The 12,476-nt window shown below is 33.0% G+C and overlaps 1 protein-coding gene across 3 annotated transcripts in view; it reads right to left on the bottom strand.

Annotated features, from left to right (window-relative positions):
• The window catches only part of BRINP3 (BMP/retinoic acid inducible neural specific 3), a 411,767-nt gene that overhangs the window by 210,933 nt on the left and 188,358 nt on the right, over positions 1–12,476 (bottom strand). For all 3 annotated transcript variants that reach the window (XM_047839603.1, XM_047839604.1, XM_047839605.1), the window contains exon 3: positions 2,640–2,830. In XM_047839603.1, coding sequence (XP_047695559.1) covers positions 2,640–2,830 — 191 coding nt within the window. The remainder of the gene's footprint in view (positions 1–2,639; positions 2,831–12,476) is intronic.

The following is a 12,476-nucleotide window of genomic DNA, read 5'->3' as shown; positions in this document are numbered from 1 at the left end:
GCTGGTGGGAATGCAAGCTGGTGCAGCCACTCTGGAAGACAGTACAGAGGCTCCTCAAAAAATTAAAGGTAGAACTACCCAATGACCCAGCAATTGCACTACTAGGTATTTATCCAAAGGTTACAGGGATGCTATTTCAAAGGGATGAATGCACCCCAATGTTTATAGCAGCACTACCAACAAAATCCAAAGTATGGAAAGAGCCCAGGTGTCCATCAACAGATGAATGGATAAAGAAGATGTGGTATATACATACAATGGAGTATTCCTCGGTAATCAAAAAGAATGAAATCTTGCCTTTTGCAACAATGTGGATGGAACTAGAGGGTATTACACTAAGCAAGATTTCTCAGAGAAAGACAAATGTCACATTGATTTCACTCATATATGGAATTTAAAATACAAAACAGATGAACATAGGGAAAGGGAAGCAAATATAATATAAAAACAAGGAGGGAGACAAAACAACAATAACAAAAAAGACTCATAAATAGAACAAACTGAGGGTTGTTGGAGGGGTTGTGGGTTGGGGGATCGCTAAACGGGCAAGGGCCACTGAGGAATACACTTGTAGGGATGAGCACTGGGTGTTATATGTAGCAGATGAATCACTGGATTCTATTTCTGAAATCATTATTGTACTATATACTAACTAACTTGGATGTAAATTAAAAAATAAAAATAAATAATAAAAAAATACTTAAAAAAATTAGGATCCAGGGACACCTGGCTGTCTCAGTCAGTAGAGCACGTGACTGTTGACCTCAGGGGTTGTGAGTTCGAGCTCCATGTTGGGGGTAGAGATTATTTAAGAAAATAAAAATAAAAATCAGGATCCAAATAAAACAAACAAACAAACAAAAAAACCAAAATATTTCATGAGGATATATTGTGTGCTTCTAACTATGAGAGTAAATTGATGACAAATATAAGCAAGTCCCTTTTTTTCAAGGAAATACGCAGAAATTACAGATAATAAATAAGGAAACTAATGAATAAAATATCTCACATAAAAATAAATACTATAAAAAAGGCGCCTGAGTGGCTCAGTAGGTTAAGCATCCAAGTCTTGATTTTGGCTCAGGTCATGATCTCATGGTTTGTTTGAGATTCTCTTTCCCTCTCTCTCTCTCTCTCTCTGTCCCTCTTACACTTGTGCTCTCTCTCAAAATAAATACTAAAACATGAAAAAATAAAATAAATACAATTAAAAATACAAAGTAAGATCATAAAATAGTAGAGACTATTGGTGGACAACTGGGCACTGTTCCTGGAGGTATGGACAGGAAAGCCCTCTCGGGAAAGTAACATTTAAGCAGAAATATTGACCAGAAACACTTGAAGGTCATTCTCACTGAAAAATACAGCATGATGAGGAAAGAGCAAAGTTGAGGTCTGTGATGAAAATCAGTGCCAGATCACTCATGTAGTGCATTATAAGCCATAGCAAGACATTCGGATTTTAAGTGGCTAGTTATAGGTTTTAATTGACACAGGGAATTATTTGACCTGATTCAAGTTTTATAAGGATCTGTGTGGAGCATGACCTTAGGAGTATTCTGGGAGAAACATGATGACTTGGTCTAGGGATGTTCAAGTAAAAGTCAGAAAGGTTTGACATGGGATATATTTGGGGGGGAAATACTGGCACGACTTACTGACAGACTGGACTGGCAGGTAAAGGAAAGAAATGACTCATTTTCTAAGATAGGAAAACTGAAGAACTTAAGTGGCCTTTCACACCACCTCCCCATTGGTGCGAATCAGTTTCCCCGTATTTAGTAAACTTACTGGGGAACTGACAAGGAAGCAGGAAATCACTGTTTCCATGGCTTTCCTACCCAATAATATTCAGTGCTCTTCATTATAGGAAAAAGTAACATCTATTTCTAAATAAAATGGCTGGACATTATTTAAAGTCCTGCAAGAAATGAAATACATGGAATTCTGGGATACTTATAAGTTTTATGAAAATTGTATTTTCCCTATAACATGTTACCTCCCCAAATATCATTTCAGTGTATTCAAAATGCCGAATTATACATCACTATGATAAATAAACATATTTAATGATGTTAAAACCACCGTTTTCTTAATTTTTAAACATTTATAAATTGAAGAAGTGACTTTATTAATCCCTACTTTTACATTGTACATCATAATTGACATTTATTGATCAGTCTTTTCATATCATATATCCACCACAATCAAAAATACTAAAATAGTGCTACAAATATAATTTTAGATCTTTAAGGTTTACTCCAGGGAAATTTTCCTGCTCTCTGCAACCTGAAGTGATGACTTCCACTTGTGACTGGGCTGTTTGTTATTCATTTTTTAGATAAAATTTGTCACATCACCTTGCATTTTAAAGTGTAATAACTAAGACTATATTTAATGCATGTTATTATATTGTAGGCTGCCTTCAGGTAAGAACTAGGTAATAACCATCTGCCTCACCATTGGGAACACCATAAAAGGCATTTAGTAATAACTCAGTAAACATATTGAACAAATTAGTGAATGAATTCTAGAATTATTCAAACTGCAGCTATCTGAATTAATCAGCACATATTTACTTGGTTTATACAGTTTTATACACAAGCATACATAGGCGCAAATATTTCAAAGAGTCGTACCTCCCAGAGTAGCAGACAGCAAGAAATGTGTCCCATATTTCTTGATAAGGTTTTCTGTGATTTGCTGCAGGGTAGGTCGGCGTCCCAAAAGTCTTATGTTGCGGAAGAATTCAGGAGCAAGAGGCAGAGGAGAGCCAAGGAAATTTCTCCTCTCGACTGCAAGGTTATTTACTTTCCAGCGGCCAAACTCCCTGAAAAGCAAATTTATTTTTATTCATAAATACACAATCTACCTGAATGTTTTCATTTGAAAAGTTCACTTGGTAGTTTAGCTGGGGTCACCACATTACAATGAGTCTCGCCTGTAATAATATGCTATGAGTAGGAGAAGCAACATTTATAATTTATGTAACTCGAGTGAATATTCTGAAAACCAAATCACATAAAGGAAAAATAAGTCATGTAAAAGAAACAGCTTTCTCTGATTCGTTTTTTCCCAAGGAAAGATGTACTCATAAAATGATTTCATTATGCATAGAATATGAATGTAGAGCCATTAAAAAACACTAAGGTAATATTTTATTATTTTTGAGGGAAATTGAAAAAAGAGAATGAATTTATTTTCATAACTCTAATGATTCCTTTCTTTATTCACTTTAGCATGGGACCCTGTAAAACACTTCGAGAATATTATGGCGCTGTGGAAGAATTTTAAAAGCATAACCAAAAGAGAAATATTTTTACAATAATTATTGTTTACAACCTATTTTGAAACGTAGATTCAACTTGATTAGCAATTTCTCTAGATGCAAATGACATTCAGGTGGATTTGGCCAAATTAGGGAAATGGAAAATATGGTTATAAATGATTTATACATTTAAACAAAGATTTATACATTTATATTGAGTTAAAATCAAACTAATAACACTTCAGAAAAGAACTATGGTGAACTGGATCTCCTGATAACTGTACAGAATTATTCTGGGTTGGTCTGATAAAAATCTCAAATACCTTCCACAGGAAAGAATTCCTTCAACCAGGCTTAATACTACTAGGCGTGTTGTTTAACTCAATTACTATTTGGCAAATAAAATATTAAGTAATATTGTATAAAGATGTCCTATATTTATTTATATTTTCCCCACAAAATGCCTGTAGTGCACCAACAAACAGTGCATGATAAGGATACATCAGTAAAGCAGACCAATACTGTCCATGTCCAAATGGAATTCACATTCTAGAGAAAGTTTGAAAAATAAATAAAACTGGGTCACCTGGGTAGCTCAGTTGGTTAAGGGTCCAACCCTTGATTTAGGCTCAGGTCATCATCTCATAATTTGTGAGTTCAAGCCCTACATTGGGTTCCTCACTGACAGTGTGGAGCCTGCCTGGGATTCTCTCTGTCTCTCCCTCTCTCTCCCCACCCCTGCTGCTCCTTCTCTAGCTCTCAAAATAAATAAATGTTAAATAAATAAATAAATAAATAAATAAATAAAAGACATTAAATTAAATTTTAAACACATGTCAGAGGACTGTAAGTGCTGAGAGCTACCAGAGACAGCCTGCTGTGATGAGCCATCTGGCTGTGGACAGTGAGGCCCTATTTTATTTTAAGTGACCAGGATGGCAACTTTTGGAGAGGTGATATTTAATATTTAGGCAGTCTCTGAGGGGAGAAAAAAAAAAAGGTTGCTAGAGGCGGGGAAGCGGGGAAGAGATTTACACAGAATAAAGAAGAGTAAATACTTGCAGAACAAAGAGGCATCTCTCTGACAGAGTCTCTAACTATGAATATTTTGCTTGTGTGACACACATTTGTCAGCCCAACAATCCACCCAGTCTTTTGGAGATTAATTAGAAGATAAGATTCACTAAGGAATCTAGGGAAGACTCGGCCTTAGAGTAAGTCAATTTAGTGTTTCTTTCCTTCAGAAACTCTTGCTGTCTCCTCTATAAATCAGCTGATCTAAACAGTTTTGTTCTACCAGTGGTTCTCAAATTTCAGCACCTAGTAGACTCACATAGAAACTCTACCCCAGAATTTTCTGATCCATTAGGACTGAAGTGGGATCCAGAGTTTGCATTAACAAACAACACTAATGCTGCTACATTGAAGAAAACTATTAGGTAATTTAGTATATTGTCTCCAAAATTTGGTCAGTGTTCTGTTTTCAGTAAATACAGGATTTTTAGTGACACTATGCTGGATTTATTAGTTCATGTTTCTTCAGAAGAGAGTAAGAATGTCTTTTTTTCCCCAAACCTGGGTTGATATTAACAATTTTATGTCTTTTTATAAAAAATTACCTAAATTGTACCTGTTTATTATATATACACATATGTATATATAATGTTATATATGATACATATATAATGTTATATATGATACATATATAATGTTATATATGATACATATATAATGTTATATATGATACATATATAATGTTATATATGATACATATATAATGTTATATATGATACATATATAATGTTATATATGATACATATATAATGTTATATATGATACATATATAATGTTATATATGATACATATATAATGTTATATATGTTACATATATAATGTTATATATGTTACATATATAATATTATATATAATACATATATAATATTATATATGATACATATATAATATATATGGTACCATATATAATATTATATATGGTACATATATAATATAAGTGTATATTCAAAATGGTGAAGAAGAGCATTTAAAATAAAATAAGTTTTGGGGCAACTGGTGGCTCAGTCGGTTAAACACCTGACTCTTGATTTCAGCTCAGGTCATGATCTCAGGGTTCCTGAAATCAAGTCCCCATTGGGCTCTGCACTGATAGTGGGGACCCTGCTTGAGATTTTCTCTCTTCCTCTCTCTCTCTGCCCTCCCCACTCATTACCTCTCTCTCTCTCTCTCTCAATATATAAATAAATTTAAAAGAATTAAAAATAAAATATTTACACTTTAATATTTTGTGATATATCTCAAACTATATAATCATATAATACTTCTAAGAAGTAATTTATTAAACCAAGATGTAAATAATAGTTGTTCAGTTCCAAACTTTAGACTTACCCTTGAACATTTATTTTTTTTTATTTGCTGAAAAAACGTTATGATCTTGTCAAGAGAGGGACATGAACCTAGAATTTTGGGATATCTTTTTCAATGGTTTAAGGTGATAAATTTATAAACTCATATGCATGCATTCATAGACTAATATGTGAGCTGCTAAGTGAATTAATTGGACTTTGAATAACCAAGAAGATTGGTCCAATTGTGGTATTTTACATACCATATACACTCTTTTTAAATCATTGAGTATTTCGGGCTAGATGACTATGCGTAAATACATATTTGAAGAGCACAATTCTAGTCTTTCTTATCTTTAGCAGCTAATGAGTAGTCAAATCAAATCCCATGATCTATTCTGACTTGATTTACTACTTTCTCCTGTTTCTTCCTATTAAATTTGACCCCAAAACCCCAAATAAAAAAAGCAAATAAATAAATAAATAAATAAATAAATAAAACATGAAAGATCTAAAACAAACATGTCATTTCCTGAAATCAATTTCTAGCACCAAATAAAAAAAAGTATTAATTGTTCACTATTGTTATTATTACCAGAAATCTTGCTAGGCTTATAGATGAAAAACTGTTACCTTAAAGGCTCAAAGACTATATTATTAAGCAAGGTAAAATGGACATGAATATTCTAACATTTCAGATGGACAAAACACTTTGCCATCCCTTCTGATTATTCTGTCACACAACAACCAAAAGCAAAAGACAGACTCTTCGAAGGTATCACCCAATGAAGACTAATACTAACACAAATTAAACAACCCACTAACTAATTAAATTAATTAATTAAAAAACATTATTGTTAGTAATTCCAGCATATTCTTATCTCAAGAGCTCCATCTAAAACTTTTTTTCTACTTTTTCTTTTATATTTTATATACAGATGAAGTAATACATTATACTTTCATTATGTATATCCGAAAGTGTAATTGTGTGTGTGTGTGTAAAAAACACAAATATTGATTTGAGCTATGAAATCTCTCATTTCCACTCTCCATATTATCGGTTTATATTGTAATGACACACGATCACTTTTACAATCTCTACAAATTTTTTGTGAAAACTCAGATGGAAAGTACTGAAATAATCCTGAGAAGTGCTGATAACAGCACTTTAAGTAAAGGAAGTTCCCTCTGGACAGTGAAGTACCACACTGTGAGTAGTGAACGCTAGATATGAATACAAATACTCAGTGTCTCTTCATCCTGGGCACAGGATAGGATTGCAGTTACTGGTGTCCTTTAAAATCGGTGTGGCCATGTGACTTGCTTTCACTGACAAAGTGTGCCCTGTATGGTTATGCTGGCCCATCAGCCAGGGGCCCTAATGAACAATGATGATTCAAATTCCCATCCCCCAACCCCAGCCTTGCAGCTTGTTGGGATGAACAAGTGCATGAACTAAAAAGAAATTTTGTCATGAAAAGCTATCAAGATTATGGGGTTATTAGTTGGTTCGTTTTCTTGCTTTCTAATAATATAATCTAGTACATAATAAGTAATGCAGAGTGTTTTGACTTTGGGGTAACTTGAGAAGGCAATAAGGAAGTAATGGTTGTATATAAATTGGAAACTTATGGGTGCAGTTTTTTTCATCCTGAAGATACAATTCACCTCAGTTGCAACTAGACTATGCATTCATTAAATTTTGGAAAAACAAAGCAATGGAATGCTGAATTGATAACGTGCTGTCGGGTATGATTTTCATAATGAGAACATTTTACCTAAAGGATCCAAGGATTCCATCCAGATTCATTATGTTTGTATTAAGTAAGAACATTGTGGCATCTAAGTGAATGCTCCATTCTACCTGAAGCCTTCACAGTACATAAATATCTTCTCATCATAACCTTTGGAAGCCTTTAAATAAAAGAGGCACAATCATTAGAGTTTAATGTAACTCAGCCCTTTTAGAAGCAGCACTATTTTGTGGAACACACAAATGGGCTATAAACAGTTCAGCCAGAACATTACTTTGAAAATGCTTTTGTTGGCTCTAAGAAGCCTCTATTAGTTGATTAGAGTTGTATGTTTGCCTGCTAAAAAGTCTGACTTGCAGGCATCTATTATTATGTATGTCTATGTAATGTTTACTTTTCTACATTTATTATAATTTTATCCGTGCCCATCTCATGTGAAAAGGTTGGAAAAAAAGAATGACATCAACGCATTCCATTTAAATAATGATTACATCATTGCCATATTGCCATTGACCTTTCTTATTAGTATTTAAATTCTATGTGAATACATTAAAGTACTCAGTGTATTTAAAATATATTAACTACCGTAATTTCTTTCAAATTACACATGTATATCCGGTTCCTGAAAAATATAGACTCTGTCACTGTTCAGTACCAAAGGAAGAGCAGCATTAAAAAAATTGACCAAATCAGATGATGCAGTTGCTGAAAAAATCCTTAACTGCTAATGTACACTAAATAAAGTTGTTTATGCCTTAAAAGGCTATCATTATATCACTTGTCACAATACTACATTTGTTGGCTTATAAGTTTAATTCCATCAATCCTAATTAAATTTGCATACACAACAGAATAGTAAAACAAAATATATTTCCCAAACACTAATATAAACCAAACAAATTCACCATAAGAATCGTAAGTTGACTTGCTGATCTTCAGTAGCAATAACCTTATTACATCTGTAAAATCATACTGGTCTTTCAAAATGCCACTAACAATGAATACTAGTTCCTCATACTTTTATTATGTGTAACTGTTACATATAGAAAAGGTTATTTGGATGTTCTTTCCTTAAAGCTTTCACATCCCACAGATGATGTCGTTTTCCATTTGGCCAGTAAAAGGGAAATGTTCTAACAGCCCGGATGACTAGCTCTGAAGCTAGTGTTTTTAAAGCAGCTGAATGCTAAACAGTTGGCAGGATAGTGATTCCACTTTCTTTTGCCCTCCTGCCCCTTGATATAAAACTTAAAAAAAAAATTAACAGTAGTGGAGTTTTTTTTTTAATATTTATTTGTTTTTGACAGAGAGAGACGGAGCATAAGCAAGGTAGGGGCAGAGAGAGAGGGAGACACAGAATTCAAAGCAGACTCCAGGCTCTGAGCTGGGAGCTGTCAGCCCAGAGCCTGACACAGGGCTTAAACTCACAGACTGCAAGATCATGACCTGAGCCTAAGTCAGATGCTCAACTGACTGAGCCACCCAGACACCCCAGTAGTGGAGTTTTTAAAGCTTGAGAAGTACTTTTGGGTGAGGCTAGGAATTTGGTACAATGAATCTAGGCAAATAAAATACTGAAATAAAAAACCCAATGAAAAATAGGACTTACGTAAAATCTGTACATGCAGAATTTTTGAGAAGCACCATTAAGGAGCTTCACCATTGTAGTATTTTGCACCATACTACACCATTGTAGTATTTTGCAAGAACTGCCAACACATAGTAGATTAAAGAAGACAAATTACCATGATTGCAACAAAATACCGTCCCCAGTCCAGAAAGCAACAAGAATTGTAGCTGTAGCCTCTTTATATCATTGAATTACATAAAGTGGAGGTGGGGGTTACTGAGAATCTTTTAAAGAATGATTTGTGGCTAGTAATGTATATTTCTAATTATTAAAAAAATGTTAAATTTTCAGAGCTATGAAATGACTTAAAATTAATTTTACCTTACCTAGCTTTAAGTTACTTTCTGTAATTTAATAGATAAGGTTCTATCCAAATTTTAAGAGACACCACATAATTCAATTACTGTAGTCAATTTCATTATTCCAAAAGGAAACTTATTTCATAGAAATATAAGGGTACTACATGTTTGTGCCTACACAGATATATACATAATAGAGAAATTTGTTATTTACATCTAAATTAAGCCACTCCTTTGAAGAGATGTTAGCCAAAGTATTGATGTAAAATATATACACATACGCTGTCAATGAATGATCTCTAAGTTGAAGAGAAGGAATTAAGTAACAGGCAAAAGCTTTTCTTTCTAAATTTTGGAACTACAATTTAACTTCTGTTACAACTTAACAAAGTTTTCCATCAATCACATTGATATAATATACTGATTTGGTAATTATTAAACAGTGTAGATAAGCCAAGAGAGAGATACAACTGAGCTAAAATAAAATACTCTGAATCTTTCTGAAAAAAATAAACAAATATGAATGTCCCTTTTTTTTATATTTATAATCCAAAGGGTATTTATGTTGGTTAATTAGTAAAAATATCTGCATTTCACACAATAATTTGAGTACTTTAGGGAGGCAATATTAGTTTTCAAAAAAAAAAATAGAAGTCAGAAAGCTAAAGTTTCAAGTCCCACCAGCATCAATTCAATTCATAGAATTCAAAGCCCTGTGAATTTTGGCAAGTTCTTAAAACCTCACTGATGTCATTTCATTTAGGAACGTATGTCTAATAGTACCAACTCTGTAGAGATTTAAAGAAGAAAATGTGTAACACTTTTTAAAATTTTTTTTAATTTTATCTAAAACCAAGTTAGTGAACATGTGGTGTAATAATGATTTCAGGAGTAGAATGTAGTCATTCATCACTTACATATAATACCCAATGCTCACGCCAACACGAACACCCATTTAGCCCATCCCCCTGTTCAACACACCTCCAGCAGCCCTCAGTTTGTTCTCTGTATTTATGAGTCTCTTATGATTTGCCTCCCTCTCTCTTTAAAATGGTGCAGGGGACACTGTTTATCTCTTAGCAAATTTTGGACATGTATGCTTGTGGAGTCATGATTTTTTGTTCCAAGATGTTAATTCTTTAAATATATATAAACATTGGTCAAGGTAATAAGCCTTAGTAGAATTAAAGAGTAAAATTAACAAAATAACTTATAAATAAAACCATACTCCAAGTATCTACAAATTGTTCTTCTTTGTCTGGGAACAGACTAATAAGTTAAATGCTCAGGAACAAGGCTATTGCCAAAAGAATAGCTATTTGCTAATGAAAAATTAATCTGCTTGGTGATAATGTCTTTGAACATTTTAGTAATAACTTCATTAAAATTTCTTGATGGTAATCCTTTTCCTACCTTAAATATTGGAGCAAACACTCATAAATCATGATTTATGACAAGCAACTAACCAATTAAATATTTGAACTTGAAATAAACTATAAATTCATATGGTGCTTCAATTTGAGTAACTTAAGGTTAAAACATAAGATGAAGTGTTATTCTCTTTTAGAGTAATTACAATTTTTAGAGACAGCGACTACAAAGTTAATTTTGAATGAAATCTTTCCACATAAAAATTAGTTTTAAATAGTAACTCAATTTAATAGAATATTTATTTTTCTTTAAATAAGTTTTAAAATGTACTTTAAAAACTCTTCTTAAAATATTATGTTTTTCCCACATAATTAAGGGAAATAAACTTGCTATTAATTTTATGTCTTTTGCATCAAAATGTGGAAGAGAGACCAGATATGATCTTTTATGAAAAACTTTCAGGAAAAAAAAGTGTATACTCTTAAATTTACAAAGTATAAATGATTATTCCTCAAATTATAACCTTTCAGCCTGATTCAGGCTTGAGTTGTCAAAATATCATTTTACACACAAAAAGCTTGTGAAACATAAACTGGTAATGTCACCTTTCTCTAGACATTACCCTCAGAATTTATGGATTACAATGTGAAATTTAGTATTTAACAGGCACTTGCTCTTCCTGTCTTCTATGCTTGGAATTTATGTAAAATAAAGGTATTAAATATCACCCACTCTATACAAACTTCAAAGACACCAATATCACATGGAGAAACTGTAGTCTTACCACACCAAGCCAGTCCCCAAATAATTGTTACATATACTCATAACTGAGTGTTCTTTTCCTTCCTAGTACTTAATAATTTGTGTGGTTGCTTGATTAGTATCTGCCTCTTCCATTATACAATAGGCTCAACACAGACATGTATTATGCTTTCTTTTTATGGTCATATATCCTTTTTTTTTTTTTTGAGTTTATTGATTTATTTATTTTGAGAGGGACAGACAGAATGTGTGGGGGAGGGGCAGAGAGAGAGGGAAAGAGAGAGAAAATCCCAAGTGAACTCCGAGATGCCAGTGCAGAGCCCAACGTGGGGCTCAAACTCACGAAACTGGGAAATCATGACCTGAGCTGAAGTGGATGCTTAACCACTGAGTCACGCAGGCGACCCACACATTCACCTTTTTGCATGTGCATGTCTAGTTATTCCAGCACCATCTGTTGGAAAGACTATTTTTTGCTTTATTGTATTGCCTTTGCTTCTTTGTCTCTGCTTGGGTTTCAACATCCCTAGACAGTCCACCCTCTTCTCTACAACTTTCAAAGTCTTCTTAGGTTTGTTTTATATGTAATAACCAGGTTTTTAGTTGTACTTAGTAGGAGAAATCAAGAAAGCTACATTTAATTTATTTCCTTGGAAGTACAAGTTGCTCTAACCATGCTAATATTTTTAAATTACTTTCATTTACTTAATAATGGATAGCAAATATGTAATTGCATTTGGAAGCGCAAAACACTGCTAAGAGGTTAGTAACCCCACTAAATTATTAGAAGGAGTTACTAAAGTTAATACAGGTGACTTGAAAAACGTTGAGTCAAAAATCCTTTCTACCAATTTCATATATCTTTCTGAAGATATGTAGAAAAAATTAAGAGAAAATTATATATGACATTGAAAATTCTTTTAGAGCTTTTGGAAAGTATAAAAGAGGTTGGTGAAGAAATAAAGTCAGGTGGAGAAACCATCCTTTTGTAATTACATAGGAAATTTAATTTAGTGAAAGTATAATTAGGGT

The sequence above is a fragment of the Prionailurus viverrinus genome, chromosome F1 (assembly GCF_022837055.1).
Source record: "Prionailurus viverrinus isolate Anna chromosome F1, UM_Priviv_1.0, whole genome shotgun sequence".
Classification (NCBI taxonomy): Eukaryota; Metazoa; Chordata; class Mammalia; order Carnivora; family Felidae; genus Prionailurus; species Prionailurus viverrinus.
The sequence above is the reverse complement of the archived record's forward strand: the minus strand, read 5'-3'. Positions and strand labels throughout refer to the sequence as shown.